This window comes from Pelodiscus sinensis, chromosome 2 (assembly GCF_052426305.1).
Source record: "Pelodiscus sinensis isolate ZL-2025 chromosome 2, ASM5242630v1, whole genome shotgun sequence".
Classification (NCBI taxonomy): domain Eukaryota; kingdom Metazoa; phylum Chordata; order Testudines; family Trionychidae; genus Pelodiscus; species Pelodiscus sinensis.
This window is the reverse complement of record NC_143053.1, coordinates 106251320-106265165: the sequence shown is the minus strand read 5'-3', so window position 1 is coordinate 106265165 and position 13846 is coordinate 106251320. Positions and strand designations below refer to the sequence as shown.

The 13846-nt window shown below is 47.0% G+C and overlaps 1 protein-coding gene across 3 annotated transcripts in view; it reads left to right on the top strand.

Moving 5' to 3' along the window:
* The first annotated feature begins 1005 nt into the window (after positions 1 to 1005).
* Positions 1006 to 13846, top strand: part of E2F3 (E2F transcription factor 3) — a 56478-nt gene continuing 43637 nt past the window's right edge. The window contains exon 1 of one of the 3 annotated variants that reach the window (XM_075921167.2): positions 1006 to 1600. In XM_075921167.2, coding sequence (XP_075777282.2) covers positions 1304 to 1600 — 297 coding nt within the window. In that variant the 5' untranslated portion in view covers positions 1006 to 1303. Of the gene's footprint in view, positions 1601 to 1923; positions 2358 to 13846 lie in introns of those variants that run through there. The other 2 variants (XM_075921166.2, XM_075921168.2) reach the window with 2 other exon arrangements.

Below are 13846 nucleotides of genomic sequence, written 5' to 3'. Positions count from 1 at the left end.
TGTAAAATTTAGAATGTTGCCAGTTCCTGAGACATTAGGAGATTATTATAGATGTGTGAAGTTTGGAGAAAATGGGAACTGTTTCTTTAGCAATGGGAGTCTGAAAAACCCCCCCACTGTTTGAAAAAAAATATTTTAAAGGGGTTCCCATTTAAAATGTAAAAATGTAAACAGTTAACTGCATAAAGAAGGAAAGTCACTTGGCTTCTGATAAAAATGTGAGTTTCAATCCAGATGCCAAATTGAATCAGCGTGAAAGAAGGCAGTTTTAGTCCCGTTTTCAGTGCAAACCTGAACAGTTAATAGCAATGGCTCCATCACCGGATTTTCTTACTGCTTTTCTTTTCGCCACCCCACTGAGCCCAGATGAAAGAGTCCCCTTCCAACCGCGTTACTCTGTTCTTCACAAGGATGCTCATGGTACCACCATGGTACTTTGTCCTCTGCTCTCATGTATTCCTGCCTGTACTCGCTGGACAGGTCTGGCGGGATTTCTCATCCCTATGTGTTAGGTCACCGAAAGCATCCAGCGTTCATCTGCTTCTCTTCCTTGAGTTTAGCGCTCGCCCCGCCCTTATGCCCCCTTCCAGCCGGCCGGACCAAGCCGCTCCCCTGGCCGGGCAGGGTCTCTCTGTACTGCAGCAGCTGCACTCGCACTGGCAGTGGGGAGGGGAACGGAACCTCCCTGGCTCCCGGGCACGTCCCGGAACGCGCCGACGCCGGCTGTCACTGTCACTGAGCCGGCGCGCCGGGATCCCGGCTGCTCGGATGGGAATCCCCGGCCTCGCCTCCACAGCCAATCAACCGACTCTATGCAAATAGGGCAACCCCGCACCGCAGCGGGCCAATGGGAAACAGGCAGGGCGCCCACAGGGTTGGGCATTGGATGGGAGTGAGGAAGCGGCGGGCCAATGGGGAGGGCAGCTGCACAGGACGTACTAGCTGGGCGGAGCTATGCAAATCTAGTTTGAAAAGCGGGCGGGAAATCCGAGTTTCGCGGGAGGCCCTTGGCGCGTAACCCGTCTCCCTTCCCTTCATTCATTGTCAGCAGCCGCCGCTTCCTGGAGCCATTTTCCAGCCGGCCCCACACAGCGGGAGCGGCCCCGCTCCATCCGCCGCATCTGCACATCCCGCCGCTTTCATCCCCCCCCGGGACCCCGAATCCTGCAGCCGGATCCCCCCCGGTACCTGCCGCCCCCAGTATTTTGAGCCGGGGCTCGGTATCCAGGAGGAAAGGAGCCGGGAAGGCCGGGGGGGGGAGGGAGGGAGAGACTCGGCTACGGGGACAGACCCAGAGGGAAGGATGAGAAGGGGACTCCAGCCGGCGGCCCCAGCAGCGCAGCCACCCGCACCTTCCATGGACTCCCGGGTGACCCCCGCCAGCTTCCCAGCCCACTTCGCCGCCGGCACCTTCATCCAGATCCGCAGCGGCGCGTCGGCGGCGTCCTGTGTCTCCTCCTCCCAGGCTCCCAGTGTCTTTGCCCTCACTGCGGAGGGGGGTCAGCCCGCTGGCGGCTCCCTGTACTGCACCCCGCACGGACCCGCCGGCAGGACGGCGCTGCTGCAGCCTGCACTAGGAGGAGGCGGAGGCCGCCCCCCGGTAATTCTCCTCCCCCCCCCCAATCTCCGCGGGAGGGTGAAGGGGACACTCTGGTTAAGCCCCAGGAAGGGCCCCGTTGCCCCTTCTCCAGCCGGGGTTGGGGGGGCAGGAAGGGCTGGGAGTGCATCATGTTGCAATAAACTTTTCTGTCTCTTTCCCTCCCCCGCCAACTCAGGCCCGGGTCGGTCCAGCCCGCGCCTCCTCTCTGCAACCGGGGCCCCCTCACCCCGTTGCAGAGAATAAAGGGCAGGAGGGGCTGTTGCAGCCTGTCCCCCTCTCACCAGCACAGCCAGCGCCCCCCGTCTCCCCACTGATATTTGTGGTTCTAACAAAGAGCCCGCTGAGGCCGGTGCCTGGTGCTGCAGGGAGACCGCGGCGCTGGGGCATCCCGGCTGGGGGTGTCCTGGGATGGGGGCGGCTGCGGCGACCGCTCCTCCCGGGGCTGGGTAGATGTGGGCCCCGCTGCTCCCCTGCCCGGACCTGGGGGAGCGGGGGGCTCTGCCCAGCTGGTGTCTCCGCTTCACCCCCGGACTCGCCGGTGACGTTTCGCACACGTGCGCGGAGGCCGCGTCTGTGACTGGGAGCCGGGCAGGAGGGAGGGGGCGCTGATCCGAGTGGGGGGAGGGGGACACCCGTTTCCTCCTCCTGCCTCTGGCCTGGGACGGTCCTTGTCCCCCCCCTCACACGCGCGCGCGGCCTCTTCGCCTCCCCGAGGCTGCCCGGGGCTCTGCTGGACTCGGAAATGCCCCTACAGCAGGTTAGTGACCGGGCACGCAGGGGCCAGCACCAGGAACAAGCCTCCTTTCTTCCCCCCCCCGCCCCATAATGAGGAACGTGGGAAGCATCCACACCCCCCTCATAGCCTGGGCGTCCCCCCTCGCCTGCCCTTAGGCTCTGACACTCCCCGAGCTGCAGTGGCCCGGGTGGGGACAGCATAGTGGGAAATAGTTAAGAAATAAAATTTCTCTTCCACCCTCCCCCGCCTTCTTCCTGAGTTGAGCTCCCCTCTTTTATTCTCCCAGTCTCTTTCCCCCACTAGCTTTTTCAGCCAGGGCCTGATCTCCCAGTCCTCTGCCCGCCTTCTGATGACCCCCTGGAAGTGATTGGTCAGGTTCCTGTTTCAGGCCACGGGGTGCCTGGCCTGTCCCGTTTAATTTTTAAATCGCTTCATCTGCTGGTGAATTGGGGGCGCTTAGTACTTTTTCATCCCCCTCCCCCCTCCTTGCCTTGCTCTAAAGGCAGTTTTCCTCTTTCACAGCTAACCCCCTTTCTGGAGGAAACTTCACCCCTGCATTTCTAGTACTTGGGGCTGTCATTTGAGATGCAGGGAAGGGGGGGGGGGGAATTCTGGAGAACTCTGCATAGACAACTAAAAGTGTGGGAAGGTGAGTGTTCGGTGTTTTGGAATAATTAAATATACTGGGCCCTCCTTGCTGTCTACTGAAGCTCTTCCTGGAGGCAAGTCTCACCTGCTTGTTACAACGAAGATGGGTGCTGTAGAGGGAGCCAAGATGAAAAAGTTCAGATAACATAAAGAGGGTCTGCAATGGGGGGGGGGGGGAGTCTTCTCTGCTTCCGTAGCTATAAGGGGACTGATGTCCTGAACTGGCTTGATCTAGGCATAAAATGGACAAGCAGGTGTGGTAGAGGTGCAAGTTTAACCTACACGGTTTTGCTAAGGGATTTTAATAGCCATGGCCCCGCAGACATTCCAACACTGGACCTTGCTTGAGCTGAGACTTTTTTGGCATTGTGATGTGGGCCACCTTCCACTAAGGTCTCTAAAATGAGATGACCAAACTCACTTTTTTTCACATGCTTCAGAGCAGTAGCTGAGTTAGTCTGTAACAGGAAAAACTTAAAAAACAGCAATAGTCTAGTAGCACCTTAAAGACTAACAAAACATGTAGATGCCCACAAAAGCTCATACCACCAACTACATGTTTTGTTACTCTTTAAGGTGCTACTAGTCTATTGTTTTATTCTTTTCACGTGTTCTAAAACAGCAAACTTCATTTGCACTGTGATTCCTCTCCTGACAAAGAAAATTACTAAATGACACCAGTGCCCTGTGTCACTCTAGTACAGTAAATATTTTAAATAAAAAATGCAATGCAAGTAGCACAATTGCCTCAGCCACAGGGGGCCCCATGAAGCTAAATTGATTGGGCTAAAATAACACTTGAGCTTAGCATATCACTAGCTATGCACAAACTCCATGCCGCAGATTGTATCTGCTTGCCCATGTTTTTAAAAGAGTTTTCTATTAAATTTATTTGCAGGCTGTTTAAAAAAAAAATCTAGACCCTTTTAAAACTGATAATTTATGAGATTTGCAATAAAAGCTAAAGGAAAAAATGTGGATTTTGGTGGCATTAAGATATTCATATTTTGCACTGTGAAATGATCTAGAAACCTTTTAAGCATTGGTCAAAATGTAGCAGTTTTTAAATTAATAAGCTGTTCATGTCACTTTAGTGCTGCTGACAAACCACAATGATGACATAAGCTTCCTTTTTATACAATTGTTGCAGGTGTTCATTGCTGACATGGCCGTGGAGGTTTCAGGAAAGCGTGGCATAGTGTCATCAAAATATTATAATAATGAAAGTTACATCCTAGGTTAAAAAGGACATCTTCACTAAAAAAGACAAACTTGATTTGCTGCTGTCATGCTTGTAAATGTTACTGTAATTTTTAACCCACTAGTTAAGCATGTGGTATGGTCCAGATTGCTCTGGAAACAGGATATCCAGTCCAATGCTTTTGTTTTTCAGCATGACTTTGTTAGAACGAATTCACTAGCAGACATATCTACAAGCATGATTGCAAGGGAACAACTCTGTGGGGCTTACCATGTAGTTGGCGGAAAAGGGGGGCAGTTTTTCACTTCTTGATTAGTATTACCCCTGTTCAAACTTCAGTGTATAGAGTTCTTCTAGTTCCATTTATAAACATACCCCAAAAGTTAACAATATAGAGTGTTCCCTGAAAGCTGAGTATTTGGGCAGCCACCCAAGAGAGATTCAGGTGCTGCCCAGCTGATTAGCACTCACAGCCTGCAAAATGTGTTTCTACTGGTGGTTCACATTCGCACATGCCTTGATGCACACAACAAAACTTATTCTGCATATGGATGGAAAAATTAGAGGGAACATCGCTCACCATCCCAAACAAATTGCTCAGTTGGTTGTGTCCAGTGGGTCTGTTTCTTAAGCCCAGCCCTTGTTACATGGACTTTCTATCACCTGAGCTCTAGGTTATAGAATAATTGGAGGGCGCACTGCTATACCTGTGCAAACAGCCACACTCTATTGTAGAGGGGCCTGGCTTGGAGATGCTGATCACTCATTATGAAACAATGTGAATGGAAGCTGTGGCTGCTCAGCACTTGAAAATCAGGGTTTGGATTTGCACAACTCCTGTGGATTGTGAGAGGACAGAAATTAACCTTATAGTGGTTTAATTCCATAGTTAGTAAAGATTTAAATCTTCAGAAGAAGCTGTTAAGGCTCCTACATTAATAGGGAAGATTGTGCCAGGAGGAGAAGGGAGAAGATGGTCATGCACGCATCTTACAATTAATGTGCTGTCTAAGGCTATCTTTCTTTTACTTTATATATTAGAAAGTCACTACTCCGTGTAAATCGCAGTGCTGGAGGACTGAGTTACCGGGAGAGGCAGACGCTCAAAATATTTCCAGTGAAAACAGTGCAGAAATTCTTAGTGTCTTTTCATTGCAGTGAGAAGCCTTTAAATAGAGGGCCATTTTTTTTTAAGCCATGGGAAAATGCTTACATGGAGACACCACACACATGTTAAGTACCCTTTAAAAGAGGCTAAATCCTCTTAAGAATATTTTGAGAGGACTCCTGTGGCCTTTTGATGACAGGAACTCTAGGGAGTCTGGTTCAGCATGCTTGCATGCTTCAGAAGTGGGTGGGAGGATTTACATTTCCATACTCAGTGCATACCACTTCTTTCCCCTTCTTGTAGTTAAGAACACCCTTGGAAAGTGTGTCTGGAATTGGAATAAAATGAAATAATTGCTTAATTTTACTAGTAGATGCTAGGTAAAGGAAAAGGCCAGATAGGACACAATTGACAGCGAGATGAGGAGTAGCAGAATATGGAAGAAATACCTAAAAGATTGCTAAGTGACAAAAAGGAAGTGCCAGTAAACTAACTAGTAACTTTTTTTTTATAAAAAGCAAAATACTGAATATATTCAGTGAAGTACTTCAAAGATTCTCCCAGGTTAGGACTCTAGAGTTAAGTCAGATCTTTTTCCTCTTCCTCAAGAATCCTTTATCTTTGCTACCAGCTTGCTTTCTAAAGAGGACTGGATGTGTTTCACTTTAGAGCCAGTCGGTGCCTTTCCTTGTTTGACCCCCCTCTTGCTGATCAAGCAACAAAAGGCATGTTCTTTCTCTTCACTGTGCCCAGAGTTGAACATGCTGCTGCAGAACTGTTAACCTCTAGGGAGCAATCAATTGGCTTTTTGGATTTAAAAAAATTAAATGATTAAAAGGATTGTTTATTAAAATATAGCTTTCTTTTAAATAATCTGGTGATGTTACCAGTGTCTTAAATCTTGAAAATATTAATTTTGACCCTAACCAAAGCAACAAAAGGGAGCTGAAGGGCCTAGTAGAGAGTCCTTTGATTGAGAAAATCCATTTGCTGCTTCAAAAAAGGGCTGGATTTTTCTCGCAGAGTGCTGTTTCTAGTGAAGGGCTCCATTTGTCACATCTGCATAGGCTTGTAGGTGCAAAAGAAGTGATCCAACCTTTTCAACCAGCTTTACATATTTGGTTGGGTATGGGGCAGACATTCAGCCCCTAGGAGGGGTTAGAGACCACCACAATGGAAGAGTCTGGTTCTATAGGTCTTAAACTCCCTCAGAGGCAACTTGGAAAAGATGGGATTGGGTAGGGGGTTGATTGTTCCAAAGTACTGTGCTGTGGACTCTTTAGAAATGCTTAGTGAAATGGAGTAAATCAAAGAAAGGCAGAAAAGCCCTTGACACTTCTTGTCTCCAGGAGTGTGAGAGGCTTATGACAAAAGTAAACATATAAGCCCCCTCACCTTTTCAGAGGCATCCATTTCCTCAGAAGTAGTATGCTCAAAAGTATAACACGCCATAGGTCTTTAAATCACGTGTTTGGAAGTTTGCATAACATTTCAATCATCTGAGTTCCTTCATATCCTAGCCTGTACTTCCCACATTACATAGATCATGTCTGCAAGGGGAAATTGAGTGGGATAGCTATAGCTGCAATACTTATTTTCCTGAGCAGTCCATGTACTAGTCCAGGTCAATTTTCCTGAGCAGTCCATGTACTAGAAAGCTGACATTTTGAGTCTTGCAGTCTGAAATCTATGAAGGTAAAAACAAACTCTGAAATTTGTTAAAAGTAAAGGGTGAGTGAGCAGGAATGAATCATGGAAGTTGACAGCCTAGGAGACTGAAGTCCACAAGAATTGTTATTACAGAGATGGCAGCACTGCGTGCCACCTCAGATGTGTCTCAAGGTGTGTCTATGCTACAGGTTGAACCTCTCTAGTTTGGGACTCTTTGGTCCAGCAACATCCGTGGTCCAACTATATTTCTGCTATAGCTAGCTCATGGATGTTGCTGGACCAGAGAGCCCCAATCGAAGAGGTTGCCAGTGGCTGGGCACAATTGGTCTGCCAGGCTGACGGCCTGCAAGGAGCCGTGGCTGGCAGTTAGCAGCAGAGCCCTAGACAGCAGCATGGACAGGGAGCCCTGCTGGCAGCCCACATGGCCAACAGCGGTGAGTGGGGCCTGGGAGCCAGAACATAGTCTCTGCAGAGGGTAGGCAGGTCACAGGGCTGCTGAGTGTGGTCGGAGCCCCGCCAACACATCAGGAACAATGGAACCTGGCAGGCAGGCTGGGGGCAGCAGCACTGGCTGGAACTGGCAGGCTAGGAGGGAAGGCCTGACCTCCCTGGTTCAGTATGCTCCTGAGCAGTCCCGAGGTTGTTGGACCATGGAGGTCCAACCTGTACAAATACTATGGTGATATAACTGGCATGGGGCAGCCATACTGTTATTGCTGTAGCAAGTGTTTATGCAACAGAATGGGGTTTTCTGCTGCTGTAGTAAATTCATGCTCTTGAGAGGCAATAGCTAGTAGAATTCTTTAGTTGACCTAACCACCTCTGTGGTGAGAGTTATATTAACTTACCTACATGGAACAGGATGTGATTTTTTTTTAAAGACCTGAGCAACATAGGTAGGTTAACTGAAGTTTTAGATGTAGACCAGGCCTCAGTTTTGAGCTGAAAGAATTACCTCTAGCATAAGAGGGTGGATTATGCTCTATGTCCATATAATTTTTGGCTATCGTGTTGGTTCTCTGTCTGCAGGTATCTAGTCTGAAACTGCAAAATCACTTAGGCTTCTAAGCACCTTCAGATGGTAATAACTTAATGCCAGCATGGGCCAGATTAAAACCAGCATCAAATGGAAAGTTCCATATTCTGTTTCTTACGAAATCCCTGAGCCTTCTAGCTCCTGAACATAATTTTATTTACAACTGGCATTTCTGAACCTAATGCACGTGGCAGCCCCTTATACTTACAAATTACTCCAGGCTTTTGTTTTGGGTGGCAAGTTTAATGCTTTATAGCTTCCTGTATTGCTTTCTAGAGCAGCATTAGGCTTGCCAGAATACTACCCACTTGTGAAAAAAACGCAGTAGATAGGTGCAGTGGGAAGAAAAGGTCTAGTGGGAGGAGGGAGATGGTCTGTACTTAAAATAGCCAACTTCTCACAGACGGAGGTGCTGGCACACTAACTACCAATTTGGTTCTAATTTCAGATTTGTATGAAGACAAAGTTTGTAAAATTGTCTGCTGTCTCATATCTAAAAGGGAACTGATTCACTTCTGTTTTCTTTAATCTGGTTAGTCCAAAGCCAAACTTGGAAATGTTCTGTCTAGTGAAGAAATCTTCTGATGTGTTGCAGTAGAACATTTGGATAGTTGCTGGGTCTTGTGGTATTCATGGACTTTTTTTCTGCCTTTTTTGGTGCACCATAAGCTATAACAAATATCAATGCAAATATTTCTTCAGAAGTCCTGTAAAGAGATAAGTAGAGGTCAGCTTCAGTAGGTGGTAATTGGATTATTTTTTTTAGCTAAAGTGTAGGTGAGGAGATAGTTTTATAGTAGTGGTTCAAGGATACACATACCTTTGGGGATACAGAGAGGTCTTCAGGATATTTGCCTACTTTAACGTAAAAAGCATTAGCAAAGTCAGTATCAACAACAATTGCATACAATGATTTGTTTATACTTCACTGTATACTATACGCTGAAATGTAAGGACACTATTTATATTTCAGTTGTTTCATCTTATAGTGATATGGTAAAATTAGAATGAGCAATTTTTCAGTAATAGTATGCTGTGACACTTTTGTACTTTTATGTCTGATCTTGTAAATGAGTAGTTTTTAGGTGAGATCAAACTTGGGGGTATGTAAGACAAATCAAACTCTGAAAGCCATTACAGTATTATGGAAAGGTCGAGCCAATGGTTTACAGTAGGGCTGGGCAAAATATGGCCCGGGGACCAGATCCAGCCCTCCAAGACACTGGATCTGGCCTGTGGATCACCCTGCTGAGACCGTCAGGTATGCAGCTGCCGTGGTTTAAAGCACGGTCCTTGTGGCTCTCTGCTCTGCAGGCGGGGGGGGGAGGGGGGGCGGAAAGAGAGAAGGGGAGGCGTTGTGTGACTTCCCCACCCCCAGCCAAATCCCCAGCCAAATCGTCAGCTCCTATTGGCTAGAAACAACCAGCCAATAGGAGCTGAGAGATCAGACTGGGGGATGGGGGCAACGCAAGCCTCTTCTCCCGCCCCCCCACCCCGAGCTGAGAGCCAAATGGAGGGAACAACCTGCAGTTTCAAGCAGTCTGGGGTTGCAGCAGGCAGGGAGTCCAGCCTGCCTTGGAGGTGCTGCAAGGCTGCTGTCCAGGAGACACTTAGATAAGTGCCTCCCAGCCAGAGCCTGCCTCTGGCACCCCTACCCCTCTTGCACCCCAACTCCCTCCTCCAGGTCACCATCCAAACCCTCTGCACTCCCTTGCCCCAGGTCACAACTCCCTCCCATACACTGTACCCCCTCCTTCACCCCTCCCCCAAGCCAGAATCTTCTCCTGCACCCAGGGCCGGATTAAGGGGAGGGGCTAGCTGGGCAGCTGCCCGGGGAGCCAACCTATGGGGGACGCCTGATGGCAGCTGTAAGGGGCGCCATGTGCCCGGCCGTGCGACGCCCCTTAGAGCTGCCGTCAGGCACCGGAGGCTGCGCGGCGCCCCTTAGAGCTGCCATCAGGCACCACGCACCCGGGGCCGCACGGCGCCTGATGGCAGTTCTAAGGGGTGCTGCGAGCCCGGGCACTGCGTGCCCAATTGCAGCTGTAAGGTGCGCAGTGTGCACGGGGGCGAAGCCGCGCATGCGTTGCGTGCCCGGGGCGCAGGAATGGCTCGAGCCGGCCCTGCCTGCACCTAAACACCTTCCCGGACCCTGCACCCCATTCCTCTGCCCCAGGTCACCCTCTGCGGTCTGCACCCCTTTTACTACTCACAAATCACAGGTCCCTCCCAGACTTTGTACCCCATCCTAGAGCCTCTCCCCCAGGCCAGAATCCTTTCTTTCACCCTACACCCTCTCTGACCCTAAACGCCAATCCCCTGAACCAGATCACAACTGCCTCCTTCACCCAAACTCCCTCTCAGACCTCACACTGTTTTCTGTACCCTACTCCCTTACCCCGTGAACCCTTCTGCACCCAATCTCCATCCTAAACCCCACCTCTCCTCTACAGAAAAGTGTGGCCCTTGACCACTTTCCAAAATCTTTTAGTGGCCCCCCACCAAAAATTATTGCCCACCCCTGGTTTACAGTATACTCAAAATGACTTCTGCCACATGAACCATTCAGTCATTGTATTTATATTCTTCCTTTTTTGGTTTATAGGAACGCACCATACACAGCAGTAATTGTTTTCTAGTGGAACATGAAAATAATTAATTACTTCTGTCTGTTTTGACTTTTTTCTTTTGTCTTGCAGATTAAAATGAGAAGTTATTTAGTGATCAAACATATTTTAGTAGCACTGAGATTAAGTCTGGAACTCTTTCTTGCTCTTCAGTTTTCTTATTTTGTGTTGGGAAAGTGTTTTATCCAGAACCATATTGGCAAGGAAGCTTAGAACATGGAAGATAACCTGAGAATCTTTTATCTTTCTGCATTATAGGGTGAGCAGTGGGTGGATTTTTGTTGATTTTGCTGGAATATTGCTAATTTTCAGATGCAGGTAGAATCATTGTTTTCAAACATACAAGAGTGTATGAAACTGTTTAGTGACTGAGGTGGGACTCAAGCATGGCACTGTCATGTGTTTTTATTAGATTTATTTGGATTTGTTGAATGACAATGTATAAGTCACTTAGGCACACACACATATTAACTGTCCATTAGCTTTGATTGCCTCAATTTCTGGGTGGCCAACTTGTGGCACCTCCAGGGCCTGATCTTTAGAGAGATGCTATGCATCCATATTTCCCATTAACTTCATGTGGAGTACATGTTGAACCTTTCTGGTCTGGCAATATCCATGGTCCAGCATGATTTTAGTTAGCTGCATGTCCACTTATCATGGATGTGGCCAAATGTCCTCTGGTCTCATAAACTTTGTTTACAGCCACCAGTCCTGGCTCTCAGTGTTCTGTGCTGTTGTTTCGCTCTAATTTACTCCTAAATGTCTTCTAAGTGCCCAAGAAGCAATGGAAGCGTTGGTAATGCTGCTGCAAGACAATACTGACTTCTCGTGGCTTGGGAAATTCTCTGGTTCGGCACTGGTCAGGAACTGAGGGTGCCAGACTAGAGAGGTTCAACCTGTGGTGACTCTTGGTTGTCTTGATTTGGTTATCCAAGATTAGCTAACATTTTTGAAAATCTTCAGGGGGTAGCTGAGTTAGTCTGTACAGGATAAACTTAAAGCTCGTGATACCATCTACATGTTTTGTTAGTCTTTAAAGTGCTACCAGAATATATGTTGTTTTTTAAGTTAATTTTTGAAAATGTGAGCCTTGTTCTTTATAGCTGTGTTTACGTCTGTAAAATGGGTCTTCACATGAGTGTTGCAAGGCTTTATGTTGTAAATCTCTAACATTTTGTAAAAATTTTGTAAGAATAATATCAGTGACTTCTTAGATCAGAGGGGTCCATTTTAATCTTGATTTTTTTCAGCTTTAACATTGTCTTATTGAAGAGGTACTGAATGTGTGTGTGTATGTATGCAAAAAGTTTTTTGCACTATCCCCCTTAATGTCCTATCAAGGAAATAGGATTTGCTTCCTTGTCTTATCTTTAATATTGGTTCAAAGGTCTTTTCAGGTTTATATTGCGCCGTTTACAACCAGAAGAAACCAATTGAACATCAGAAAATTTCCTTTCTGCTTGATGATGATGATCTCAGTAAGAAGATGTCAAGAAATGGGGGGGGGGGATGTTTAGGAATGTAAAATCCTGCTTAATTAGTTAACTAATTTAACAGGTTCAAGCTGGAGTGGTTCCCATTCCTGCACACGGAGGCTGCTCTGGCCGCCACAGGTGGGGGTTTGCTCCAGCCCTCATTGGTTAAAATGATAAGTCTCATCCATTTAGGGTGCCATTAAAGGTGAGGCTTACCAGTTAACCATTCACATCCCTAGTGGTGTTGCTTGCTGCTGCTTTGTTTAGGGTTGTTGGAAGTGAGTAGTTCTTTAAGATTCTGATTCTTGGCCATCACCATAGTATCTGAGGGTATGTCTAGACTACATGGCTCCATCAATGGAGCATGTAAATGAGGTTTCTAGACATAGGGAAATGAAGCGGCGATTTAAATAATTGCCGCTTCATTTACATCAAAATGGCTGCCGCGCTGTGCCGATCAGCTGTTTGGCGGCATAACGCGGTATTCTGGACGCTCTGCGGTCGACAAGGGAAGCCCTTGTCGACCGCGGAGTGTCCAGACTACCGCGCTGTGCCACCAAACAGCTGATTGGCACAGCGCGGCAGCCATTTTGATGTAAATGAAGCGGCGATTATTTAAATCGCTGCTTCATTTCCCTTTTTCGAGTACACTAATGTACATGGCTCCATTGAGCCATGTAGTCTAGATGTACCCTGAGTGTCTAACTCTCATCTTTCATGAGTAAAATAATGGAACAAAAATATATAGAGAGAGGAAGTGAATTGGGCAATAGGGTTTTTAAACAAAAAAAATGGTTTTTTTTAATTTTACTTTTGCTGGAGTTAAAATAAAGTAGAAATTAATGTAAGTTCTTTAAAGCAGGGGCTAACATTGTACAGTGCCTTGCACAATGAAGTCCTTCTTAGTCTGTAGTTGCTATGACAATGCCAATAATCAAGTGTCTGGCTTTTTACAATCTGTTCAACCCGAGGAAATCCTGCTCCTTCATATTATCTGTCAAGTGCATCATGAAGCTGCTAAATTAGACTGTCATGTAAATTATATTTTTAATATGGACATCAGGCTCATCAAGTAGATGTGTAATTTTGAAGCATCAGAGTGATAAGATGACATCTAAGGGCTTTGTTCATAGTTAGACTGAGCAGCTATATTGGAAGGAAGAAAGACTAGCTACATAAAAAGTATAGGACAGATCTGGTTATGAGGGACATCCCCCTACACTACATTGTGGTCACATGATACATTCATCCACTGCTAACTAATAATGGATGCCAGGCATTGGATACTAAACTCTTTAAAAATTAAATATTATCAAGAAATACTAAACATTAAAATACTTTCCTTAGAATCACTCTACCTTGAATGTGTTCTAAACAGATTGTTTTGCTGTTACTGTGGAGAGGAAATATTTGAGCAAAATTAGAAGAAGCATAGCAAAAAGGTGCTGCTTATTCATTGACTCCTTGCCATTTAGACAAGACAGTTCTAGTGTATTCTTTGCTCTGGGATGATATTTCTTATTTGGGGGCATGTTCTCTTAGTAATCAGAGGGGTAGCCGTGTTAGTGCATAAACAATGAGAAGTCCTGTGGCACCTTAGGGTTTTGTCTACACTACCACCGTAGTTCAAACTAGGGTGGTAATGTAGGCAACCGGAGTTGCAAATGAAGCCCGGGATTTGAATTTCCCGGGCTTCATTTGCATAAAGCCGGACGCCGCCATTTTTAAATGTCCGCTAGTG